The 27,774-nt window shown below is 34.4% G+C and overlaps 2 protein-coding genes across 2 annotated transcripts in view; one reads left to right on the top strand and one right to left on the bottom strand.

Moving 5' to 3' along the window:
• Positions 1 to 309: 309 nt before the first annotated feature.
• Positions 310 to 23,136, top strand: stx8 (syntaxin 8). Its single transcript, XM_087791392.1, has 8 exons — positions 310 to 403; positions 3,313 to 3,412; positions 3,475 to 3,569; positions 3,771 to 3,881; positions 4,449 to 4,576; positions 6,951 to 7,043; positions 17,065 to 17,166; positions 22,551 to 23,136. The coding sequence occupies exons 1-8, from the start codon at positions 387 to 389 to the stop codon at positions 22,613 to 22,615; spliced, it is 711 nt and encodes a 236-aa protein (XP_087647518.1). The 5' UTR covers positions 310 to 386; the 3' UTR covers positions 22,616 to 23,136.
• Positions 23,137 to 24,763: 1,627 nt separating this feature from the next.
• Positions 24,764 to 27,774, bottom strand: part of LOC148087309 (netrin-1-like) — a 57,012-nt gene continuing 54,001 nt past the window's right edge. Inside the window, exon 6 of the mRNA XM_087786175.1 lies at positions 24,764 to 26,196. Within this exon, the coding sequence (XP_087642301.1) occupies positions 25,871 to 26,196 (326 nt within the window). The 3' untranslated portion in view covers positions 24,764 to 25,870. The remainder of the gene's footprint in view (positions 26,197 to 27,774) is intronic.

A 27,774-nucleotide genomic window follows, 5' to 3' on the forward strand; every position in this document is an offset into this window, starting at 1 on the left:
TCAACAAACCTCTCGACCTTGATCCATAAAACCATTAGAACCTCATGACGTCATTATTATTTAAATATGGTTTAAGTTAAATTATGAGGAAACAAAATTAAACTATTGAAAAAGACCTGATTTATTATTATTGTCAATAGTTTCCATGCGACACAAACTTTATGAGTATGTTTGTGTTTTTTAAATATCAACAACTTGATGTAATAATAATAATAATAATATGTAATAATACATCAAATATACTCTTAATACATCAAGACGTAACGCAAACGCGAAAATAGACCGACGGTCCCTCACGAGTTGCCGTAGCAGGAGCTGGTGAAACCCGGAAGTGTTTCTTTGTGTTTACGTTGAGTTTTGTTTCCTGTTGAACAACTTTTGACGTCATGTCTCAAGAAACCTGGTAAGATCTTTAATTCAAACATTAATAATATATTAATATAAACAATAACGAGTCACTTCTCTCGCGGTTCAAACAACAACTCAGTGGTTTATGAACCAATGACAACAACCGTGTGTTTTACGTTATTTAAACTATATTATATAATAAGAATCTAAAGGTTTAGTTTCTTTGGAAGTTAAAGTTACAGAAAAAAAAGTCACATGACTGAGATGACGTCACAGCAGTCCCATGACGTTTGTCTGTTTCTTCAAAATATTCTCTTATTATTTAGATTTGCTGAGCATTTAAAACAATAAAAAATTCCGAAAATGTCTTTATTGAATAAATGGTTGAAATACGATCAATAACAATGATCTACGATCAATAACAATGATCTACGATCAATAACAATGATCTTCGATCAATAACAATGATCTACGATCAATAAAAATGATCTTCGATCAATAACAATGATCTACGATCAATAACAATGATCTACGATCAATAAAAATGATCTTCGATCAATAACAATGATCTACGATCAATAACAATGATCTACGACCAATAAAAATGATCTACGATCAATAACAATGATCTTCGATCAATAAAAATGATCTACGATCAATAAAAATGATCTTCGAACAATAAAAATTATCTTAGATCAATAAAAATGATCTTCGATCAATAAAAATGATCTTCGATCAATAAAAATGATCTTCGATCAATAAAAATGATCTTCGATCAATAAGTGTCAAAACAGATCATTTCTCTTCATCTGAGGTTCTGTCACTGAACGAATCAAACATCTTATCAAACAAGGTTTTCACTCGTTCATGTCAGGAAATACTTTTGTTCTCGGACATGATGTTTATTATTATAAACATATTATTATTATAAACATTATTACAAACATATTATTATTATTATAAACATTATTACAAACATATTATTATTATTATAAACATTATTACAAACATATTATTATTATTGTAAACATTATTACAAACATATTATTATTATTATAAACATTATTATAAACATATTATTATTATTATAAACATTATTACAAAAACATTATTATTACAAACATTATTACAAACATATTATTATTATTATAAACATTATTACAAAAACATTATTATTACAAACATTATTACAAACATATTATTATTATTATAAACATTATTACAAACATATTATTATTATTATAAACATTATTACAAACATATTATTATTATAAACATTATTACAAACATATTATTATTATGAACATTATTACAAAAACATTATTATTGTAAACATTATTACAAACATATTATTATTACAAACATTATTACAAACATATTATTATTATTATTATAAACATTATTACAAACATTATTATTATAAACATTATTACAAACATATTATTATTATTACAAACATTATTACAAAAACATTATTATTGTCAACATTATTACATACATGAATAGTCTAAATAGTCTAGACTGAAGAACTATGATCTGAACCTGGTTCTCTGTCTAGACTGAAGAACTATGATCTGAACCTGGTTCTCTGTCTAGACTGAAGAACTATGATCTGAACCTGGTTCTCTGTCTAGACTGAAGAACTATGATCTGAACCTGGTTCTCTGTCTAGACTGAAGAACTATGATCTGAACCTGGTTCTCTGTCTAGACTGAAGAACTATGATCTGAACCTGGTTCTCTGTCTAGGCTGCAGAACTATGATCTGAACCTGGTTCTCTGTCTAGACTGAAGAACTATGATCTGAACCTGGTTCTCTGTCTAGACTGAAGAACTATGATCTGAACCTGGTTCTCTGTCTAGACTGAAGAACTATGATCTGAACCTGGTTCTCTGTCTAGACTGAAGAACTATGATCTGAACCTGGTTCTCTGTCTAGGCTGAAGAACTATGATCTGAACCTGGTTCTCTGTCTAGGCTGCAGAACTATGATCTGAACCTGGTTCTCTGTCTAGACTGAAGAACTATGATCTGAACCTGGTTCTCTGTCTAGGCTGAAGAACTATGATCTGAACCTGGTTCTCTGTCTAGACTGAAGAACTATGATCTGAACCTGGTTCTCTGTCTAGACTGAAGAACTATGATCTGAACCTGGTTCTCTGTCTAGACTGAAGAACTATGATCTGAACCTGGTTCTCTGTCTAGACTGAAGAACTATGATCTGAACCTGGTTCTCTGTCTAGACTGAAGAACTATGATCTGAACCTGGTTCTCTGTCTAGGCTGCAGAACTATGATCTGAACCTGGTTCTCTGTCTAGACTGAAGAACTATGATCTGAACCTGGTTCTCTGTCTAGACTGAAGAACTATGATCTGAACCTGGTTCTCTGTCTAGGCTGCAGAACTATGATCTGAACCTGGTTCTCTGTCTAGACTGAAGAACTATGATCTGAACCTGGTTCTCTGTCTAGACTGAAGAACTATGATCTGAACCTGGTTCTCTGTCTAGACTGAAGAACTATGATCTGAACCTGGTTCTCTGTCTAGACTGAAGAACTATGATCTGAACCTGGTTCTCTGTCTAGGCTGCAGAACTATGATCTGAACCTGGTTCTCTGTCTAGACTGAAGAACTATGATCTGAACCTGGTTCTCTGTCTAGACTGAAGAACTATGATCTGAACCTGGTTCTCTGTCTAGACTGAAGAACTATGATCTGAACCTGGTTCTCTGTCTAGACTGAAGAACTATGATCTGAACCTGGTTCTCTGTCTAGGCTGCAGAACTATGATCTGAACCTGGTTCTCTGTCTAGACTGAAGAACTATGATCTGAACCTGGTTCTCTGTCTAGACTGAAGAACTATGATCTGAACCTGGTTCTCTGTCTAGACTGAAGAACTATGATCTGAACCTGGTTCTCTGTCTAGACTGAAGAACTATGATCTGAACCTGGTTCTCTGTCTAGGCTGCAGAACTATGACGCCACCTGTCGACTCGCTCAGGAAGTCGCTGAGAACATCCATGAACGGAACCGTCAGCAGAGAACCGGAGGGAACCCTGCGAAGGTGAACCTGGATTATTATATTGTTATTATTATCATTATTCTTCTAACCCGTTGAACCTGCAGATCAACATGACTCTCCGGGCGTCGCTGCAGAAGCTCAAGCAGAACATCGCTCAACTGAAGGAGAGTTTGCTGCGAGCGTCATCTTCTCGTCGCTTGTATCTTTTCTTGCTGTGCACCAGCAGGTCTCCACCAGCAGAGGGCAGCACAGCCTCGCTCTTCACTGGCGTGTGAAGAAATGAAAGTAGAAGTAGATGATCGATGGATGTCATCAGAGTGATCGATCATCAAGACTCATCCATGTTCTTGTCATAAATAATTCTGCACAAACGTTCCTCAACGTTCCTCAACGTGGTCAGGATGCAGTCGGAGGCCGACAGACGACAGAACCTCATCGATGACCTTCTGACCCGAGAGAAGCAGCTCGTGGCCACCTTCAAAGGAGAGTCCACGGATCCTCAGACCAGCAGGTGAACCAGGCTCTCGAGGAGGACCTCACGTTGATGTTAGATGAGATCCAAGTGAGACGAGTGAACGTGAAGATGTTCGTTGAAGGCTAAACTGAAGATGTTTTTCTAGTTTGATTTCAAACACCTGTGAGAACCTTCAGTGAACCTTTGAACGAAGGTCAGTGTCTCCGGTTCAATGATCCGCTGGACCTGATGGTCAAGAGTTCAATCCCTGTGTCCGAGTCGCTCAGTCACGACCCGCCTGCTCCGGGTCACCGACCCGCTCCACCGGTTCCACCCACTAATCGGATCTTCACACTCTGGACTCGGGGCAGGAAGGAAGTCCAGACCTCACACACACAGGTCACAGGTCACAGAGGTTAGAATGCTGGAGTGTCTCTGGACCAGCAGAGGGTCGACGATGAGAATCACTAGAGTTGATTTGATCAAGACTGTTTGATTGACAGTTTTACATCCAAACATTCGTCGTCAACTTGATTGGCGGGAGAAGATCATTTGATTGGCAGGTGTTGGAAGAGAAACGAACCTGTTGTTTTCTCGATAAATCATTCGAAAGTTGGTTCACAGGTCGAGCCTCATGTCTGCGGAGCTTCAGTCCAGAGCAGCTGCTGATCCGTGGCTGATCCACGAGTCTGAGGAGACCAGAGGGTTGAGTCATGGAGACATCAGAGAGCAGCAGAAGAAGATCCTTGAAGGTCAGAACATAATGTTTTTATTATCATTGAACATAATGTTACTATTATCAATGAACATAATGTTATTATTATCAATGAACATAATGTTATTATTATCATTGAACATAATGTTATTATTATCATTGAACATAATGTTATTATTATCAATGAACATAATGTTATTATTATCATTGAACATAATGTTACTATTATCAATGAACATAATGTTATTATTATCAATGAACATAATGTTATTATTATCAATGAACATAATGTTATTATTATCATTGAACATAATGTTATTATTATAAATGAACATAATGTTATTATTATAAATGAACATAATGTTAATATTATCAATGAACATAATGTTAATATTATCAATGAACATAATGTTATTATAATAAATGAACATAATGTTATTATTATCAATGAACATAATGTTATTATTATCAATGAACATAATGTTAATATTATCAATGAACATAATGTTATTATTATAAATGAACATAATGTTATTATTATCAATGAACATAATGTTATTATTATAAATGAACATAATGTTATTATTATCAATGAACATAATGTTATTATTATCAATGAACATAATGTTAATATTATCAATGAACATAATGTTATTATTATAAATGAACATAATGTTAATATTATCAATGAACATAATGTTAATATTATCAATGAACATAATGTTAATATTATCAATGAACATAATGTTATTATTATCAATGAACATAATGTTAATATTATCAATGAACATAATGTTAATATTATCAATGAACATAATGTTATTATTATCAATGAACATAATGTTAATATTATCAATGAACATAATGTTAATATTATCAATGAACATAATGTTATTATTATCAATGAACATAATGTTATTATTATCAATGAACATAATGTTAATATTATCAATGAACATAATGTTATTATTATCAATGAACATAATGTTAATATTATCAATGAACATAATGTTAATATTATCAATGAACATAATGTTATTATTATAAATGAACATAATGTTATTATTATCAATGAACATAATGTTATTATTATCATTGAACATAATGTTATTATTGTAAATGAACATAATGTTATTATTATAAATGAACATAATGTTATTATCAATGAACATAATGTTATTATTATAAATGAACATAATGTTATTATTATCATTGAACATAATGTTATTATTGTAAATGAACATAATGTTATTATTATCAATGAACATAATGTTATTATTATCATTGAACATAATGTTATTATTATAAATGAACATAATGTTAATATTATAAATGAACATAATGTTATTATTATAAATTGAACATAATGTTATTATTGTCAATGAACATAATGTTATTATCAATGAACATAATGTTATTATTATCAATGAACATAATGTTATTATCAATGAACATAATGTTATTATTATCATTGAACATAATGTTATTATTATCATTGAACATAATGTTATTATTATCAATGAACATAATGTTATTATTATCATTGAACATAATGTTATTATTATAAATGAACATAATGTTATTATTATAAATGAACATAATGTTATTATTGTAAATGAACATAATGTTATTATCAATGAACATAATGTTATTATTATCAATGAACATAATGTTATTATTATCATTGAACATAATGTTATTATTATCATTGAACATAATGTTATTATTATAAATGAACATAATGTTATTATTATCAATGAACATAATGTTATTATTATCAATGAACATAATGTTAATATTATCAATGAACATAATGTTATTATTATCAATGAACATAATGTTAATATTATCAATGAACATAATGTTACTATTATCAATGAACATAATGTTATTATTATCATTGAACATAATGTTATTATTATAAATGAACATAATGTTATTATGATAAATGAACATAATGTTATTATTATCATTGAACATAATGTTATTATTATAAATGAACATAATGTTATTATTATAAATGAACATAATGTTATTATTGTAAATGAACATAATGTTATTATCAATGAACATAATGTTATTATTATAAATGAACATAATGTTATTATCAATGAACATAATGTTATTATTATAAATGAACATAATGTTATTATTATCAATGAACATAATGTTATTATTATCAATGAACAAAATCTTCTCATTAACTTGTTTCCTCTTTTAAACTTGACACGACAAACATCTCCAAACATATTGTTGTGTTGTTGTTGAGCTTCATGTTGTTGTTGTGTTGTTGTGTTGTTGTGTTGTTGTGTTGTTGTTGAGCTTCATGTTGTTGTTGTGTTGTTGTGTTGTTGTGTTGAGCTTCACCAGATGTTCCATCAAGTGTTCAGTGAGATGTTTGGTGTCTTCAGAACAAGACGCTGGTCTGGACGCTCTCTCTGCTGTGATCGGCCGACAGAAGATGATGGGGCAGGAGATCAGTGGAGAACTGGATCAACAAAATGGTAAAAGTTCTTTGAAATCCTTTCAGATTCAAATGAAGACTCAGTTGCTTTAGTGAAGAATATGTTGAATAATATTCTTTGTGTCTTAAACTAACTTTGTTTTTGAACGTTGAAGAAAACATTATTATATTAGTATTAGTATTATTAATTATATTATTATTATTATTATTATTATTATATTAGAATTATTAATTATATAATTATTATTATTATTATTATTATTATTATTATATTAGAATTATTAATTATATTATTATTATTATTATTATTATTATTATTATATTAGAATTATTAATTATATAATTATTATTATTATTATTATATTAGAATTATTAATTATATTATTATTATTATTATTATTATATTAGAATTATTAATTATATTATTATTATTATTATTATTATTATATTATTATATTAGTATTATTATTATTATTATTATTATTATTATTATATTATTATATTAGTATTATTATAATATAAGTATTATATTAGTTTTTTTTATTATTAATTATATGATTATTATATGATTATTGTTCCTTCATCTTCTCTCTTGTTCCTTCATCTTCTCTCTCGTTCCTTCATCTTCTCTCTTGTTCCTTCATCTTCTCTCTTGTTCCTTCATCTTCTCTCTCGTTCCTTCATCTTCTCTCTTGTTCCTTCATCTTCTCTGTTGTTCCTTCATCTTCTCTCTCGTTCCTTCATCTTCTCTCTTGTTCCTTCATCTTCTCTGTTGTTCCTTCATCTTCTCTCTTGTTCCTTCATCTTCTCTCTTGTTTCTTCATCTTCTCTGTTGTCCCTTCATCTTCTCTCTTGTTCCTTCATCTTCTCTGTTGTTCCTTCATCTTCTCTGTTGTTCCTTCATCTTCTCTCTTGTTCCTTCATCTTCTCTCTTGTTCCTTCATCTTCTCTGTTGTTCCTTCATCTTCTCTCTTGTTCCTTCATCTTCTCTCTTGTTCCTTCATCTTCTCTGTTGTTCCTTCATCTTCTCTGTTGTTCTTTCATCTTCTCTCTTGTTCCTTCATCTTCTCTGTTGTTCCTTCATCTTCTCTGTTGTTCCTTCATCTTCTCTGTTGTTCTTTCAGCTTCTCTCTTGTTCCTTCATCTTCTCTCTTGTTCCTTCATCTTCTCTCTTGTTCCTTCATCTTCTTCTATGTTCCTTCATCTTCTCTGTTGTTCCTTCATCTTCTCTGTTGTTCCTTCATCTTCTCTGTTGTTCTTTCATCTTCTCTCTTGTTCCTTCATCTTCTCTCTTGTTTCTTCATCTTCTCTCTTGTTCCTTCATCTTCTCTCTTGTTCCTTCATCGTCTCTCTTGTTCCTTCATCTTCTCTGTTGTTCCTTCATCTTCTCTGTTGTTCTTTCATCTTCTCACTTGCTCCTTCATCTTCTCTCTTGTTTCTTCATCTTCTCTGTTGTTCCTTCATCTTCTCTGTTGTTCCTTCATATTCTCTGTTGTTCTTTCATCTTCTCTCTTGTTCCTTCATCTTCTCTGTTGTTCCTTCATCTTCTCTGTTGTTCCTTCATCTTCTCTGTTGTTCTTTCATCTTCTCTCTTGTTCCTTCATCTTCTCTCTTGTTTCTTCATCTTCTCTCTTGTTCCTTCATCTTCTCTCTTGTTCCTTCATCTTCTCTCTTGTTCCTTCATCTTCTCTCTTGTTCCTTCATCTTCTCTCTTGTTCCTTCATCTTCTCTGTTGTTCCTTCATATTCTCTGTTGTTCTTTCATCTTCTCTCTTGCTCCTTCATCTTCTCTCTTGTTTCTTCATCTTCTCTGTTGTTCCTTCATCTTCTCTGTTGTTCCTTCATCTTCTCTGTTGTTCTTTCATCTTCTCTCTTGTTTCTTCATCTTCTCTGTTGTTCCTTCATCTTCTCTGTTGTTCCTTCATATTCTCTGTTGTTCTTTCATCTTCTCTTTTGTTCCTTCATCTTCTCTCTTGTTTCTTCATCTTCTCTGTTGTTCTTTCATCTTCTCTCTTGTTCCTTCATCTTCTCTCTTGTTCCTTCATCTTCTCTGTTGTTCCTTCATCTTCTCTGTTGTTCCTTCATCTTCTCTCTTGTTCCTTCATCTTCTCTGTTGTTCCTTCATATTCTCTGTTGTTCCTTCATCTTCTCTGTTGTTATTTCATCTTCTCTCTTGTTCCTTCATCTTCTCTCTTGTTTCTTCATCTTCTCTCTTGTTTCTTCATCTTCTCTCTTGTTCCTTCATCTTCTCTCTTGTTCCTTCATCTTCTCTCTTGTTCCTTCATCTTCTCTCTTGTTCCTTCATCTTCTGTCTTGTTCCTTCATCTTCTCTGTTGTTCCTTCATATTCTCTGTTGTTCTTTCATCTTCTCTCTTGCTCCTTCATCTTCTCTCTTGTTTATTCATCTTCTCTGTTGTTCCTTCATATTCTCTGTTGTTATTTCATCTTCTCTCTTGTTTCTTCATCTTCTCTTTTGTTCCTTCATCTTCTCTGTTGTTCCTTCATATTCTCTGTTGTTCTTTCATCTTCTCTCTTGTTCCTTCATCTTCTCTCTTGTTTCTTCATCTTCTCTGTTGTTCTTTCATCTTCTCTCTCGTTCTTTCATCTTCTCTCTTGTTCCTTCATCTTCTCTGTTGTTCCTTCATCTTCTCTCTTGTTCCTTCATCTTCTCTCTTGTTCCTTCATCTTCTCTGTTGTTCCTTCATCTTCTCTGTTGTTCTTTCATCTTCTCTCTTGTTCCTTCATCTTCTCTGTTGTTCCTTCATCTTCTCTGTTGTTCTTTCATCTTCTCTCTCGTTCTTTCATCTTCTCTGTTGTTCCTTCATCTTTTCTGTTGTTCTTTCATCTTCTCTCTCGTTCTTTCATCTTCTCTCTTGTTCTTTCATCTTCTCTCTCGTTCTTTCATCTTCTCTGTTGTTCCTTCATCTTCTCTGTTGTTCTTTCATCTTCTCTCTTGTTCCTTCATCTTCTCTGTTGTTCCTTCATCTTCTCTCTTGTTCCTTCATCTTCTCTGTTGTTCCTTCATCTTCTCTGTTGTTCTTTCATCTTCTCTCTTGTTCCTTCATCTTCTCTGTTGTTCCTTCATCTTCTCTGTTGTTCTTTCATCTTCTCTCTCGTTCTTTCATCTTCTCTGTTGTTCCTTCATCTTCTCTGTTGTTCTTTCATCTTCTCTCTCGTTCTTTCATCTTCTCTCTTGTTCCTTCATCTTCTCTGTTGTTCCTTCATCTTCTCTCTTATTCCTTCATCTTCTCTCTTGTTCCTTCATCTTCTCTGTTGTTCTTTCATCTTCTCTCTTGTTCCTTCATCTTCTCTGTTGTTCCTTCATCTTCTCTCTTATTCCTTCATCTTCTCTCTTGTTCCTTCATCTTCTCTGTTGTTCCTTCATCTTCTCTCTTGTTCCTTCATCTTCTCTGTTGTTCTTTCATCTTCTCTCTTGTTCCTTCATCTTCTCTGTTGTTCTTTCATCTTCTCTCTCGTTCTTTCATCTTCTCTCTTGTTCCTTCATCTTCTCTCTTGTTCCTTCATCTTCTCTGTTGTTCTTTCATCTTCTCTCTTGTTCTTTCATATTCTCTCTTGTTCCTTCATCTTCTCTCTTGTTCCTTCATCTTCTCTGTTGTTCCTTCATCTTCTCTCTCGTTCTTTGATCTTCTCTGTTGTTCCTTCATCTTCTCTCTTGTTCCTTCATCTTCTCTCTCGTTCTTTCATCTTCTCTGTTGTTCTTTCATCTTCTCTGTTGTTCTTTCATCTTCTCTCTTGTTCCTTCATCTTCTCTGTTGTTCCTTCATCTTCTCTCTTATTCCTTCATCTTCTCTCTTGTTCCTTCATCTTCTCTGTTGTTCTTTCATCTTCTCTCTTGTTCCTTCATCTTCTCTGTTGTTCTTTCATCTTCTCTCTTGTTCCTTCATCTTCTCTGTTGTTCTTTCATCTTCTCTCTCGTTCTTTCATCTTCTCTCTTGTTCCTTCATCTTCTCTGTTGTTCTTTCATCTTCTCTCTTGTTCCTTCATCTTCTCTGTTGTTCTTTGATCTTCTCTCTCGTTCTTTCATCTTCTCTCTTGTTCCTTCATCTTCTCTCTTGTTCCTTCATCTTCTCTGTTGTTCTTTCATCTTCTCTCTTGTTCTTTCATATTCTCTCTTGTTCCTTCATCTTCTCTCTTGTTCCTTCATCTTCTCTGTTGTTCCTTCATCTTCTCTCTCGTTCTTTGATCTTCTCTGTTGTTCCTTCATCTTCTCTCTTGTTCCTTCATCTTCTCTCTCGTTCTTTCATCTTCTCTGTTGTTCTTTCATCTTCTCTGTTGTTCTTTCATCTTCTCTCTTGTTCCTTCATCTTCTCTGTTGTTCCTTCATCTTCTCTCTTATTCCTTCATCTTCTCTCTTGTTCCTTCATCTTCTCTGTTGTTCTTTCATCTTCTCTCTTGTTCCTTCATCTTCTCTGTTGTTCCTTCATCTTCTCTCTTATTCCTTCATCTTCTCTCTTGTTCCTTCATCTTCTCTGTTGTTCTTTCATCTTCTCTCTCGTTCTTTCATCTTCTCTCTTGTTCCTTCATCTTCTCTCTTGTTCCTTCATCTTCTCTGTTGTTCTTTCATCTTCTCTCTTGTTCTTTCATATTCTCTCTTGTTCCTTCATCTTCTCTCTTGTTCCTTCATCTTCTCTGTTGTTCCTTCATCTTCTCTCTCGTTCTTTGATCTTCTCTGTTGTTCCTTCATCTTCTCTCTTGTTCCTTCATCTTCTCTCTCGTTCTTTCATCTTCTCTGTTGTTCTTTCATCTTCTCTGTTGTTCTTTCATCTTCTCTCTTGTTCCTTCATCTTCTCTGTTGTTCCTTCATCTTCTCTCTTATTCCTTCATCTTCTCTCTTGTTCCTTCATCTTCTCTGTTGTTCTTTCATCTTCTCTCTTGTTCCTTCATCTTCTCTGTTGTTCCTTCATCTTCTCTCTTATTCCTTCATCTTCTCTCTTGTTCCTTCATCTTCTCTGTTGTTCTTTCATCTTCTCTCTTGTTCCTTCATCTTCTCTGTTGTTCTTTCATCTTCTCTCTCGTTCTTTCATCTTCTCTCTTGTTCCTTCATCTTCTCTCTTGTTCCTTCATCTTCTCTGTTGTTCCTTCATCTTCTCTCTCGTTCTTTCATCTTCTCTCTTGTTCCTTCATCTTCTCTGTTGTTCTTTCATCTTCTCTCTTGTTCCTTCATCTTCTCTGTTGTTCTTTCATCTTCTCTCTCGTTCTTTCATCTTCTCTCTTGTTCCTTCATCTTCTCTCTTGTTCCTTCATCTTCTCTGTTGTTCTTTCATCTTCTCTCTTGTTCTTTCATATTCTCTCTTGTTCCTTCATCTTCTCTCTTGTTCCTTCATCTTCTCTGTTGTTCCTTCATCTTCTCTCTCGTTCTTTGATCTTCTCTGTTGTTCCTTCATCTTCTCTCTTGTTCCTTCATCTTCTCTCTCGTTCTTTCATCTTCTCTGTTGTTCTTTCATCTTCTCTGTTGTTCTTTCATCTTCTCTCTTGTTCCTTCATCTTCTCTGTTGTTCCTTCATCTTCTCTCTTATTCCTTCATCTTCTCTCTTGTTCCTTCATCTTCTCTGTTGTTCTTTCATCTTCTCTCTTGTTCCTTCATCTTCTCTGTTGTTCCTTCATCTTCTCTCTTATTCCTTCATCTTCTCTCTTGTTCCTTCATCTTCTCTGTTGTTCTTTCATCTTCTCTCTTGTTCCTTCATCTTCTCTGTTGTTCTTTCATCTTCTCTCTCGTTCTTTCATCTTCTCTCTTGTTCCTTCATCTTCTCTCTTGTTCCTTCATCTTCTCTGTTGTTCTTTCATCTTCTCTCTTGTTCTTTCATATTCTCTCTTGTTCCTTCATCTTCTCTCTTGTTCCTTCATCTTCTCTGTTGTTCCTTCATCTTCTCTCTCGTTCTTTGATCTTGTCTGTTGTTCCTTCATCTTCTCTCTTGTTCCTTCATCTTCTCTCTCGTTCTTTCATCTTCTCTGTTGTTCTTTCATCTTCTCTGTTGTTCTTTCATCTTCTCTCTTGTTCCTTCATCTTCTCTGTTGTTCCTTCATCTTCTCTCTTATTCCTTCATCTTCTCTCTTGTTCCTTCATCTTCTCTGTTGTTCTTTCATCTTCTCTCTTGTTCCTTCATCTTCTCTGTTGTTCCTTCATCTTCTCTCTTATTCCTTCATCTTCTCTCTTGTTCCTTCATCTTCTCTGTTGTTCTTTCATCTTCTCTCTTGTTCCTTCATCTTCTCTGTTGTTCCTTCATCTTCTCTCTTATTCCTTCATCTTCTCTCTCGTTCTTTCATCTTCTCTCTTGTTCCTTCATCTTCTCTGTTGTTCCTTCATCTTCTCTCTTGTTCCTTCATCTTCTCTCTTGTTCCTTCATCTTCTCTCTTGTTCCTTCATCTTCTCTCTCGTTCCTTCATCTTCTCTGTTGTTCCTTCATCTTCTCTCTCGTTCTTTCATCTTCTCTCTTGTTCCTTCATCTTCTCTGTTGTTCCTTCATCTTCTCTCTCGTTCCTTCATCTTCTCTGTTGTTCTTTCATCTTCTCTCTTGTTCCTTCATCTTCTCTGTTGTTCCTTCATCTTCTCTCTCGTTCCTTCATCTTCTCTGTTGTTCTTTCATCTTCTCTCTTGTTCCTTCATCTTCTCTGTTGTTCTTTCATTTTCTCTCTCGTTCTTTCATCTTCTCTCTTGTTCCTTCATCTTCTCTGTTGTTCTTTCATCTTCTCTCTTGTTCCTTCATCTTCTCTGTTGTTCTTTGATCTTCTCTCTCGTTCTTTCATCTTCTCTCTTGTTCCTTCATCTTCTCTCTTGTTCCTTCATCTTCTCTGTTGTTCTTTCATCTTCTCTCTTGTTCTTTCATATTCTCTCTTGTTCCTTCATCTTCTCTCTTGTTCCTTCATCTTCTCTGTTGTTCCTTCATCTTCTCTCTCGTTCTTTGATCTTCTCTGTTGTTCCTTCATCTTCTCTCTTGTTCCTTCATCTTCTCTCTCGTTCTTTCATCTTCTCTGTTGTTCTTTCATCTTCTCTGTTGTTCTTTCATCTTCTCTCTTGTTCCTTCATCTTCTCTGTTGTTCCTTCATCTTCTCTCTTATTCCTTCATCTTCTCTCTTGTTCCTTCATCTTCTCTGTTGTTCTTTCATCTTCTCTCTTGTTCCTTCATCTTCTCTGTTGTTCCTTCATCTTCTCTCTTATTCCTTCATCTTCTCTCTTGTTCCTTCATCTTCTCTGTTGTTCTTTCATCTTCTCTCTCGTTCTTTCATCTTCTCTCTTGTTCCTTCATCTTCTCTCTTGTTCCTTCATCTTCTCTGTTGTTCTTTCATCTTCTCTCTTGTTCTTTCATATTCTCTCTTGTTCCTTCATCTTCTCTCTTGTTCCTTCATCTTCTCTGTTGTTCCTTCATCTTCTCTCTCGTTCTTTGATCTTCTCTGTTGTTCCTTCATCTTCTCTCTTGTTCCTTCATCTTCTCTCTCGTTCTTTCATCTTCTCTGTTGTTCTTTCATCTTCTCTGTTGTTCTTTCATCTTCTCTCTTGTTCCTTCATCTTCTCTGTTGTTCCTTCATCTTCTCTCTTATTCCTTCATCTTCTCTCTTGTTCCTTCATCTTCTCTGTTGTTCTTTCATCTTCTCTCTTGTTCCTTCATCTTCTCTGTTGTTCCTTCATCTTCTCTCTTATTCCTTCATCTTCTCTCTTGTTCCTTCATCTTCTCTGTTGTTCTTTCATCTTCTCTCTTGTTCCTTCATCTTCTCTGTTGTTCTTTCATCTTCTCTCTCGTTCTTTCATCTTCTCTCTTGTTCCTTCATCTTCTCTCTTGTTCCTTCATCTTCTCTGTTGTTCCTTCATCTTCTCTCTCGTTCTTTCATCTTCTCTCTTGTTCCTTCATCTTCTCTGTTGTTCTTTCATCTTCTCTCTTGTTCCTTCATCTTCTCTGTTGTTCTTTCATCTTCTCTCTCGTTCTTTCATCTTCTCTCTTGTTCCTTCATCTTCTCTCTTGTTCCTTCATCTTCTCTGTTGTTCTTTCATCTTCTCTCTTGTTCTTTCATATTCTCTCTTGTTCCTTCATCTTCTCTCTTGTTCCTTCATCTTCTCTGTTGTTCCTTCATCTTCTCTCTCGTTCTTTGATCTTCTCTGTTGTTCCTTCATCTTCTCTCTTGTTCCTTCATCTTCTCTCTCGTTCTTTCATCTTCTCTGTTGTTCTTTCATCTTCTCTGTTGTTCTTTCATCTTCTCTCTTGTTCCTTCATCTTCTCTGTTGTTCCTTCATCTTCTCTCTTATTCCTTCATCTTCTCTCTTGTTCCTTCATCTTCTCTGTTGTTCTTTCATCTTCTCTCTTGTTCCTTCATCTTCTCTGTTGTTCCTTCATCTTCTCTCTTATTCCTTCATCTTCTCTCTTGTTCCTTCATCTTCTCTGTTGTTCCTTCATCTTCTCTCTTATTCCTTCATCTTCTCTCTTGTTCCTTCATCTTCTCTGTTGTTCTTTCATCTTCTCTCTTGTTCCTTCATCTTCTCTGTTGTTCCTTCATCTTCTCTCTTATTCCTTCATCTTCTCTCTTGTTCCTTCATCTTCTCTGTTGTTCTTTCATCTTCTCTCTTGTTCCTTCATCTTCTATGTTGTTCTTTCATCTTCTCTCTCGTTCTTTCATCTTCTCTCTTGTTCCTTCATCTTCTCTCTTGTTCCTTCATCTTCTCTGTTGTTCTTTCATCTTCTCTCTTGTTCTTTCATATTCTCTCTTGTTCCTTCATCTTCTCTCTTGTTCCTTCATCTTCTCTGTTGTTCCTTCATCTTCTCTCTCGTTCTTTGATCTTGTCTGTTGTTCCTTCATCTTCTCTCTTGTTCCTTCATCTTCTCTCTCGTTCTTTCATCTTCTCTGTTGTTCTTTCATCTTCTCTGTTGTTCTTTCATCTTCTCTCTTGTTCCTTCATCTTCTCTGTTGTTCCTTCATCTTCTCTCTTATTCCTTCATCTTCTCTCTTGTTCCTTCATCTTCTCTGTTGTTCTTTCATCTTCTCTCTTGTTCCTTCATCTTCTCTGTTGTTCCTTCATCTTCTCTCTTATTCCTTCATCTTCTCTCTTGTTCCTTCATCTTCTCTGTTGTTCTTTCATCTTCTCTCTTGTTCCTTCATCTTCTCTGTTGTTCCTTCATCTTCTCTCTTATTCCTTCATCTTCTCTCTCGTTCTTTCATCTTCTCTCTTGTTCCTTCATCTTCTCTGTTGTTCCTTCATCTTCTCTCTTGTTCCTTCATCTTCTCTCTTGTTCCTTCATCTTCTCTCTTGTTCCTTCATCTTCTCTGTTGTTCTTTCATCTTCTCTCTTGTTCCTTCATCTTCTCTCTTGTTCCTTCATCTTCTCTGTTGTTCTTTCATCTTCTCTCTTGTTCCTTCATCTTCTCTGTTGTTCCTTCATCTTCTCTCTTATTCCTTCATCTTCTCTCTCGTTCCTTCATCTTCTCTGTTGTTCCTTCATCTTCTCTCTCGTTCTTTCATCTTCTCTCTTGTTCCTTCATCTTCTCTGTTGTTCCTTCATCTTCTCTCTCGTTCCTTCATCTTCTCTGTTGTTCTTTCATCTTCTCTCTTGTTCCTTACGTCAGTGTAACGGCTCGGACGCTCGTGTCAGCAGTGAAACTATCGCACACGTGCAGATCTTCACAGGAACAGATGTTGGAACATGAAGAGCAACATCTGTAGAGTTTTCTCTCCACGACACACAAAGTCTAGCATAAGGTTTAGCAGCACATGTGTTTCAAACCAAAATATGTCCAAACATCAGCTTTAAAAGCTGCTGGACTCACTGTATCCTCTCGTCCTCAGTCATCACTCTAGCTGTGGAGGACGTAACGACTGCTGCCATCTAGAGGCCGGAAGTGTAATTGCATCACAAACATGAACAAACCTTGTCAGTCAATTGTAAAAACAACAACGATACACGAGTGTCGATGATGTGAGAAAAACAATCTAAAAATATTTAAGTTCCTCAATATTTTCTTCCCAAAGAGTGTAAACGAACCGAACACATGATTGACAGCTGCGTGTTTTGAAGTAGTATTTCTAAAAATATATATTTTAATATTTCTTTGGCTGCAGAAATCATCGACGATCTCGCGCATCTCGTGGACAAGACAGACGATCGGATTCGCAACGAGACCCGAAGAGTGAAGCTGGTGGAGACGAGGTCGGCGTCCTGTGGTGAGTCTGGAGGCTGTGGTGGAGAAATCAAGCCCCCCTCAGATCCATGATGTCACAGACATACCTCTGCCAAGGAGGTACATCTGTGCTCACAAGTACAAAAACTGCAGTTTTCAGGAAGTATTTGACAGAAACATGTGATCATGATCTTCGCACACGCGTGTGTCGACGACACGTGTTGCTCACGTGGAAACATTCCTGCCTTTCTTTCCTCTCATCCCTCGCTCGTGTAGCAGGAGTTCAACCAGCTACTTTTGTTTATCTTTATTTATCTTTGTTTATCTTTGTTTATCTTTGTTGATCTTTGTTTATCTTTATTTATCTTTATTTATCTTTGTTGATCTTTGTTTATCTTTATTTATCTTTATTTATCTTTGTTGATCTTTGTTTATCTTTATTTATCTTTATTTATCTTTATTTATCTTTACTTATCTTTGTTGATCTTTATTTATCTTTATTTATCTTTGTTTATCTTTGTTTATCTTTATTTATCTTTATTTATCTTTGTTTATCTTTGTTTATCTTTATTTATCTTTATTTATCTTTGTTGATCTTTGTTTATCTTTATTTATCTTTATTTATCTTTGTTGATCTTTGTTTATCTTTATTTATCTTTATTTATCTTTGTTTATCTTTGTTTATCTTTGTTTATCTTTATTTATCTTTATTTATCTTTGTTGATCTTTGTTTATCTTTATTTATCTTTATTTATCTTTGTTGATCTTTGTTTATCTTTATTTATCTTTATTTATCTTTGTTTATCTTTGTTTATCTTTATTTATCTTTATTTATCTTTATTTATCTTTGTTGATCTTTATTTATCTTTATTTATCTTTGTTTATCTTTGTTTATCTTTGTTTATCTTTATTTATCTTTATTTATCTTTGTTTATCTTTATTTATCTTTGTTGATCTTTGTTTATCTTTATTTATCTTTGTTGATCTTTGTTTATCTTTGTTTATCTTTATTTATCTTTATTTATCTTTGTTGATCTTTGTTTATCTTTATTTATCTTTGTTGATCTTTATTTATCTTTATTTATCTTTGTTTATCTTTATTTATCTTTATTTATCTTTATTTATCTTTGTTGATCTTTATTTATCTTTATTTATCTTTATTTATCTTTGTTTATCTTTGTTTATCTTTGTTTATCTTTATTTATCTTTATTTATCTTTGTTGATCTTTGTTTATCTTTATTTATCTTTGTTTATCTTTGTTTATCTTTATTTATCTTTATTTATCTTTGTTGATCTTTGTTTATCTTTGTTTATCTTTATTTATCTTTGTTTATCTTTGTTTATCTTTATTTATCTTTGTTGATCTTTGTTGATCTTTGTTTATCTTTATTTATCTTTATTTATCTTTGTTTATCTTTGTTTATCTTTATTTATCTTTGTTGATCTTTGTTGATCTTTGTTTATCTTTATTTATCTTTGTTTATATTTGTTTATCTTTATTTATCTTTGTTTATCTTTATTTATCTTTGTTTATCTTTGTTTATCTTTGTTTATCTTTGTTTATCTTTATTTATCTTTATTTATCTTTGTTTATCTTTGATTATCTTTATTTATCTTTGTTTATCTTTATTTATCTTTGTTTATCTTTATTTATCTTTGTTTATCTTTGTTTATCTTTATTTATCTTTATTTATCTTTGTTTATCTTTGTTTATCTTTGTTTATCTTTATTTATCTTTGTTTATCTTTGTTTATCTTTATTTATCTTTATTTATCTTTGTTGATCTTTGTTTATCTTTATTTATCTTTGTTGATCTTTGTTTATCTTTATTTATCTTTGTTTATCTTTATTTATCTTTGTTGATCTTTGTTTATCTTTATTTATCTTTGTTTATCTTTGTTTATCTTTGTTGATCTTTGTTTATCTTTATTTATCTTTATTTATCTTTGTTGATCTTTGTTTATCTTTATTTATCTTTGTTGATCTTTGTTTATCTTTATTTATCTTTATTTATCTTTACTTATCTTTGTTGATCTTTATTTATCTTTATTTATCTTTGTTTATCTTTGTTTATATTTATTTATCTTTATTTATCTTTGTTTATCTTTGTTTATCTTTATTTATCTTTATTTATCTTTGTTGATCTTTGTTTATCTTTATTTATCTTTATTTATCTTTGTTGATCTTTGTTTATCTTTATTTATCTTTGTTTATCTTTGTTTATCTTTATTTATCTTTATTTATCTTTGTTTATCTTTGTTTATCTTTATTTATCTTTATTTATCTTTGTTTATCTTTATTTATCTTTGTTGATCTTTGTTTATCTTTATTTATCTTTGTTGATCTTTGTTTATCTTTGTTTATCTTTATTTATCTTTATTTATCTTTGTTGATCTTTGTTTATCTTTATTTATCTTTGTTGATCTTTGTTTATCTTTATTTATCTTTATTTATCTTTGTTTATCTTTATTTATCTTTATTTATCTTTATTTATCTTTGTTGATCTTTATTTATCTTTATTTATCTTTATTTATCTTTGTTTATCTTTGTTTATCTTTGTTTATCTTTATTTATCTTTATTTATCTTTGTTGATCTTTGTTTATCTTTATTTATCTTTGTTTATCTTTGTTTATCTTTATTTATCTTTATTTATCTTTGTTGATCTTTGTTTATCTTTGTTTATCTTTATTTATCTTTGTTTATCTTTGTTTATCTTTATTTATCTTTGTTGATCTTTGTTGATCTTTGTTTATCTTTATTTATCTTTGTTTATATTTGTTTATCTTTATTTATCTTTGTTTATCTTTATTTATCTTTGTTTATCTTTGTTTATCTTTGTTTATCTTTATTTATCTTTATTTATCTTTGTTTATCTTTGATTATCTTTATTTATCTTTATTTATCTTTGTTTATCTTTATTTATCTTTGTTTATCTTTATTTATCTTTGTTTATCTTTGTTTATCTTTATTTATCTTTATTTATCTTTGTTGATCTTTGTTTATCTTTATTTATCTTTGTTGATCTTTGTTTATCTTTATTTATCTTTGTTTATCTTTATTTATCTTTGTTGATCTTTGTTTATCTTTATTTATCTTTGTTTATCTTTGTTGATCTTTGTTTATCTTTATTTATCTTTGTTTATCTTTATTTATCTTTGTTTATCTTTGTTTATCTTTATTTATCTTTATTTATCTTTGTTTATCTTTATTTATCTTTATTTATCTTTGTTTATCTTTGTTTATCTTTATTTATCTTTGTTTATCTTTGTTTATCTTTGTTAACTTTATTTATCTTTGTTTATCTTTGTTTATCTTTATTTATCTTTGTTGATCTTTGTTTATCTTTGTTTATCTTTATTTATCTTTGTTTATCTTTGTTTATCTTTATTTATCTTTGTTGATCTTTGTTTATCTTTGTTTATCTTTATTTATCTTTGTTTATCTTTATTTATCTTTGTTGATCTTTGTTGATCTTTGTTTATCTTTATTTATCTTTGTTTATATTTGTTTATCTTTATTTATCTTTGTTTATCTTTGTTTATCTTTATTTATCTTTATTTATCTTTGTTTATCTTTGTTTATCTTTGTTTATCTTTATTTATCTTTATTTATCTTTGATTATCTTTATTTATCTTTATTTATCTTTGTTTATCTTTATTTATCTTTGTTTATCTTTATTTATCTTTGTTTATCTTTATTTATCTTTATTTATCTTTGTTTATCTTTGTTTATCTTTGTTTATCTTTATTTATCTTTGTTTATCTTTGTTTATCTTTATTTATCTTTATTTATCTTTGTTGATCTTTGTTTATCTTTATTTATCTTTATTTATCTTTGTTGATCTTTGTTTATCTTTATTTATCTTTGTTTATCTTTATTTATCTTTGTTGATCTTTGTTTATCTTTATTTATCTTTGTTTATCTTTGTTTATCTTTGTTGATCTTTGTTTATCTTTATTTATCTTTGTTTATCTTTATTTATCTTTATTTATCTTTGTTTATCTTTGTTTATCTTTATTTATCTTTATTTATCTTTGTTTATCTTTATTTATCTTTATTTATCTTTGTTTATCTTTGTTTATCTTTATTTATGTTTGTTTATCTTTGTTTATCTTTATTTATCTTTATTTATCTTTGTTTATCTTTATTTATCTTTATTTATCTTTGTTGATCTTTGTTTATCTTTATTTATCTTTATTTATCTTTGTTGATCTTTGTTTATCTTTATTTATCTTTGTTTATCTTTGTTGATCTTTGTTTATCTTTATTTATCTTTGTTTATCTTTATTTATCTTTGTTTATCTTTGTTTATCTTTATTTATCTTTATTTATCTTTGTTTATCTTTATTTATCTTTATTTATCTTTGTTTATCTTTGTTTATCTTTATTTATCTTTGTTTATCTTTGTTTATCTTTGTTAACTTTATTTATCTTTGTTTATCTTTGTTTATCTTTATTTATCTTTGTTGATCTTTGTTTATCTTTGTTTATCTTTATTTATCTTTGTTGATCTTTGTTTATCTTTGTTTATCTTTATTTATCTTTGTTTATCTTTGTTTATCTTTATTTATCTTTGTTGATCTTTGTTTATCTTTGTTTATCTTTATTTATCTTTGTTTATCTTTATTTATCTTTGTTGATCTTTGTTGATCTTTGTTTATCTTTATTTATCTTTGTTTATATTTGTTTATCTTTATTTATCTTTGTTTATCTTTGTTTATCTTTATTTATCTTTATTTATCTTTGTTTATCTTTGTTTATCTTTGTTTATCTTTATTTATCTTTATTTATCTTTGATTATCTTTATTTATCTTTATTTATCTTTGTTTATCTTTATTTATCTTTGTTTATCTTTATTTATCTTTATTTATCTTTGTTTATCTTTATTTATCTTTGTTTATCTTTGTTTATCTTTATTTATCTTTGTTTATCTTTGTTTATCTTTATTTATCTTTATTTATCTTTGTTGATCTTTGTTTATCTTTATTTATCTTTATTTATCTTTGTTGATCTTTGTTTATCTTTATTTATCTTTGTTTATCTTTATTTATCTTTGTTTATCTTTATTTATCTTTGTTTATCTTTGTTTATCTTTGTTTATCTTTATTTATCTTTATTTATCTTTATTTATCTTTGTTGATCTTTGTTTATCTTTATTTATCTTTGTTTATCTTTATTTATCTTTGTTGATCTTTGTTTATCTTTATTTATCTTTGTTTATCTTTGTTGATCTTTGTTTATCTTTATTTATCTTTGTTGATCTTTGTTTATCTTTATTTATCTTTGTTTATCTTTATTTATCTTTGTTTATCTTTGTTTATCTTTGTTGATCTTTGTTTATCTTTATTTATCTTTGTTTATCTTTATTTATCTTTGTTTATCTTTGTTGATCTTTGTTTATCTTTCTCTATCTTTCTCTTCACAGGTATGTTGGTCGTCATCGTTCTGCTGCTCATCGCCATCGTGGTCGTGGCTGTGTGGCCTGTTTAGACGCTTCACTGATGACATCACTTCCTGTCCAAGAAGTCCCTTCATGATGTCACTGATGACATCACTTCCTGTCTAAGAAGTCCCTTCATGATGTCACTGATGACATCACTTCCTGTCTAAGAAGTCCCTTCATGATGTCACTGATGACATCACTTCCTGTCTAAGAAGTCCCTTCATGATGTCACTGATGACATCACTTCCTGTCTAAGAAGTCCCTTCATGATGTCACTGATGACATCACTTCCTGTCTAAGAAGTCCCTTCATGACGTCACTGATGACATCACTTCCTGTCTAAGAAGTCCCTTCATGATGTCACTGATGACATCACTTCCTGTCTAAGAAGTCCCTTCATGATGTCACTGATGACATCACTTCCTGTCAAAGACAGACCACACGCTCTATGATGTCATACGTTTATTGTGTAAATTCTTCCACGTGTTTGTTCAGCAGTTATTGTTTCATTTATTCATGGAAACACAAAAAACACAAACATGTAAAATAAAGACGTTTAACAAAAACATTAGAATTGTTTTGATATATTCTTGAAATTAATGAAATATATTAGTAAACATTTACAATGCATAGTATGAACCTGTGTGTGTTGGTGTGTGTGTCACTGTGTGTGTTGCTGTGTGTGTTGGTGTGTGTCGCTCTGTGTAGCACTGTGTGTGTCGCTTTGTTTGTTGCTGTGTGTGTCACTGTGTGTGTGTGTCGCTCTGTGTAGCACTGTGTGTGTCGCTTTGTTTGTTGCTATGTGTGTCGCTTTGTTTGTTGCTGTGTGTGTCACTGTGTGTGTCACTGTGTGTGTCGCTGTGTGTAGCACTGTTTGTGTCGCTCTGTGTAGCACTGTGTGTGTCGCTTTGTTTGTTGCTGTGTGTGTCACTGTGTGTGTCGCTGTGTGTGTCGGTGTGTGTGTCGGTGTGTGTGTGTGTGTGTGTCACTGTGTGTGTTGCTGTGTGTGTCGCTGTGTGTGTTGCTATGTGTGTCGCTGTGTGTGTTGCTGTGTGTGTCGGTGTGTGTGTTGCTGTGTGTGTTGCTGTGTGTGTCGCTGTGTGTGTTGCTGTGTGTGTCGCTGTGTGTGTTGCTGTGTGTGTCGGTGTGTGTGTTGCTGTGTGTGTTGCTGTGTGTGTCGGTGTGTGTGTTGCTGTGTGTGTCGCTGTGTGTGTTGCTGTGTGTGTCGCTGTGTGTGTTGCTGTGTGTGTCGCTGTGTGTGTTGCTGTGTGTGTCGGTGTGTGTGTTGCTGTGTGTGTCGCTGTGTGTGTCGCTGTGTGTGTTGCTGTGTGTGTTGCTGTGTGTGTTGCTGTGTGTGTCGGTGTGTGTGTTGCTGTGTGTGTCGGTGTGTGTGTTGCTGTGTGTGTCGCTGTGTGTGTTGCTGTGTGTGTCGGTGTGTGTGTTGCTGTGTGTGTTGCTGTGTGTGTTGCTGTGTGTGTCGCTGTGTGTGTTGCTGTGTGTGTCGGTGTGTGTGTTGCTGTGTGTGTTGCTGTGTGTGTCGCTGTGTGTGTTGCTGTGTGTGTCGCTGTGTGTGTTGCTGTGTGTGTCGGTGTGTGTGTTGCTGTGTGTGTTGCTGTGTGTGTTGCTGTGTGTGTCGGTGTGTGTGTTGCTGTGTGTGTCGGTGTGTTTGTTGCTGTGTGTGTCGGTGTGTGTGTTGCTGTGTGTGTCGGTGTGTGTGTTGCTGTGTGTGTTGCTGTGCGTGTCGGTGTGTGTGTTGCTGTGTGTGTCGGTGTGTGTGTTGCTGTGTGTGTCGGTGTGTGTGTTGCTGTGTGTGTCACTGTGTGTGTTGCTGTGTGTGTCGGTGTGTGTGTTGCTGTGTGTGTTGCTGTGTGTGTTGCTGTGTGTGTCGGTGTGTGTGTTGCTGTGTGTGTTGCTGTGTGTGTTGCTGTGTGTGTCGGTGTGTGTGTTGCTGTGTGTGTCGGTGTGTGTGTTGCTGTGTGTGTCGGTGTGTGTGTTGCTGTGTGTGTCGGTGTGTGTGTTGCTGTGTGTGTCGGTGTGTGTGTTGCTGTGTGTGTCGGTGTGTGTGTTGCTGTGTGTGTTGCTGTGTGTGTTGCTGTGTGTGTTGCTGTGTGTGTTGCTGTGTGTGTTGCTGTGCGTGTCGGTGTGTGTGTTGCTGTGTGTGTCGGTGTGTGTGTTGCTGTGTGTGTCACTGTGTGTGTTGCTGTGTGTGTCACTGTGTGTGTTGCTGTGTGTGTCGGTGTGTGTTGCTGTGTGTGTCACTGTGTGTGTTGCTGTGTGTGTCGGTGTGTGTGCGAGCTGCTCAAACTAGTCATGGCTTCAGGTTCATCTCTTCAGTCGTGGTTCGGCCGCAGCAACACAAAAACGCAGCAACACAAAAACGCAGCAACACAAAAACGCAGCAACACAAAAACACAAAAAGAAGATCCTGGAGCTCAGAGGCGTCGGCACTGATGTCACTTCTTCCCACATTTGTCTGGAGCGTGTGACGGATGATGCTGGCGTGTGAAGAACAGAGTTGTGCGGCTACACACTTGTGTGTCAAAAGTGTGTCGTCTCACAAGAATGTGTGTTGTTGTGTTTTATTTTACGTTTTCTTTTAAACGTTGAGATTTTTCTTGATTTTGAAAACTTTTCATTTCACGTTAAAAAAGATTAAATTTCATCAAATATTAGTTTGTTGTTAAAAAAATTTGTAAAAAAAACAAGTTTAATAAAAAACGTGACAGAATAAAAGATGATCCGTTGAAAGGTCAAAGGTTAACTAGTGATGCTAACTAGTCTATCTTCACTAAACACTCGTCTGTGGCAGGAAATTAAAAAATAGTTCATAAATAAATACAATTCAAAAAAGTTTGATCTTTTCTTTTGAATCTTTGTTTAAATGTTTGTGTTTAAATGTTTGTGTTTAAATGTTTGTATTTAAATGTTTGTGTTTAAATGTTTGTGTTTGTGTTTATGTTTGTGTTTATGTTTGTGTTTGTGTTTGTGTTTGCGTTTGTGTTTGTGTTTGTGTTTATATTTGTGTTTGTGTTTATGTTTGTGTTTGCGTTTATGTTTGTGTTTGTGTTTGTGTTTATGTTTGTGTTTGCGTTTGTGTTTATGTTTGTGTTTGTGTTTGTGTTTGTGTTTGCGTGCAGGTCTGCTGTAAACAACTGTTGTGTTTGTTTCTTCTCACACACATACAAACTGGTTAAACGTGGTCTTGAGTCAAAGGTCAAACAGTGAACCATTGAGCAACAGGAGGTTCAGGTGTTGCAGTCACTGGTCGATGGTTCGATTCCTTCCGGACGACAGTGTTTCTTCTACTTCTTACACTTTCCTTTCTTCTCGCGCTGCTGGAACTTTCGCAGCCGCCGCGACCACGTGTCTCTCCACTGGATGACGAGGCTGCCCTTGTTGGCCACGACCCCGCCCTGACTCGGGGACTCCTCATGGTTGCCCAGCAACAGGTACCTCTTCCCGGGCCGGACCCTCGGACACTTGCAGGCCACGTCTCTGGACCGAACCCACAGGATCTGGTCCCCGCGACGGATGCGACTCTCGCCGTGTTTGTAGACGGAGATGATGTTGACGCTGAACTTCCACCAGTCGCTCGACAGGTCGGCCTTGAGGATGTGAAGCTGCACAGCTACACAACAACAGTTACACATGTTGTGTTACAACAACAGCTACACAGTTCAAGTTCTACAACAGTTCTACTTCATTTGGTGCTGCGCCCTCTAACCGCTTCGCTATTGGTTTAACCCCAAGGCACCGTCTGGTCTCTGAGAAAGCTTAATGAACTCGCCACCCAGCAGGGGGCAGTCCACTTCCTATAAAGGCGGGAAACACCCGCCGCACTTCCTCCTTTACAACTCAGCGAGAAAGCTCCTGAAGAATCACGGCAGACACCCCGATCATGCGATTGCTGATTGTGGGCCCTGCCGTGTGCTTTCTGTGGAGGTCCGACGGAGACGGGAGTCGTACGAGGTCTGTCGACGCACGCCGCATCCTCCAGCTAAGTCATGGGCCGACTACAATGAGGAGGACGACTGGCGGTGTTACGAGGCGGATCCGAGCACCCTGTTCGGATGCGAGCCCGGAGATGTCGGAAAACAGGCCGGTTCCTCGCTACCCGCTTGACATCCTCCCGCGCATCTTCACCGCTGCGGCAAACCGCATGGAAGTCGAGCTCCCCCCCGCACCTCCACTCGCGCCACCCCGGTTTACATGCGGAGTGAAGGTCGGAAGGAATGAGGCGCGCAGGGCTGCAGTTCCAGGGGTTGTTTGTCCTAAGCTGGACGAAATCTGGGACTACTCGCTGCGGGGGTCTTCCTCTCCCATGGCTGCGGGGCCTCCGACCTGTAGCTCTGCCTAGAGCTGAAAACAGGTCGACGGCTATGTTGTTCAACAGAACCTATATGGGGGTGGGGGACGCAGGTGGTCTCCCTTGCGAACAACATGGCTCTTCTGTGCGGTGCGCTCGACAGGCTCACCGTTGATCGAGATGACCTTGGACCTTCAGACATGGAGGAAGTCAAGGACTAGGTGGCTGCGCTCCTCAGGATGTCACAGGCGTATGCGATCCTGGGAGGTAGACTCCGCGACGCTGGACAGCTGGGCCACCGGCATCTGCGGCTAGACTTGGCCACAGCCCTGCCGGAGAAAGATCGGAAGGCACTCCTGGATGGACCCATAACAGAGGATTCTCTGTTTGGTCCGGAGCTCCGGAACATCGTGGCCCGCCAGGAGGCGGCGCAGCAGGAGTCGGCGCAGCTCCTCGATCATCTGCATGGGCGTGATGAGGAGGCGCGACAGGGACCTCAAGCGGGAACAAGGTCGAAAAGTGCGCCTTCCCACTCAGGTTTTGCAGGACATCCAGTTTTGGAACTCTCTAGCCAACCTCAGACGAAGAGTTCCATTAGGTTGCGTCCTTCATTACACTCAGGTGTTCACAGACGCTTCTCTGACAGGTTGGGGAGGCACCTCAGGTCAGGCCTATGCCAGCGGGGGCCTGGAACCAAACAAACAAACAAACCAGTGTACAGACACATAAACTGGCTAGAGCTAAAGGCAATTTACAACGTCCTGCTTCACCTCTCTACCTCTCGACCCTCACGCTGTGGGCCTTTTATCTGCCGCCCCACTTGGACCCGGGTCAGGAACGTCTTCACCTGTTGTGTCCAGTGAGGGCTTTGGCCTGTTACTTGCGGCAGGTGGCTGTGTT

This window comes from Callionymus lyra, chromosome 1 (genome assembly GCF_982586985.1).
Source record: "Callionymus lyra chromosome 1, fCalLyr1.hap1.1, whole genome shotgun sequence".
Classification (NCBI taxonomy): Eukaryota; Metazoa; Chordata; class Actinopteri; order Syngnathiformes; family Callionymidae; genus Callionymus; species Callionymus lyra.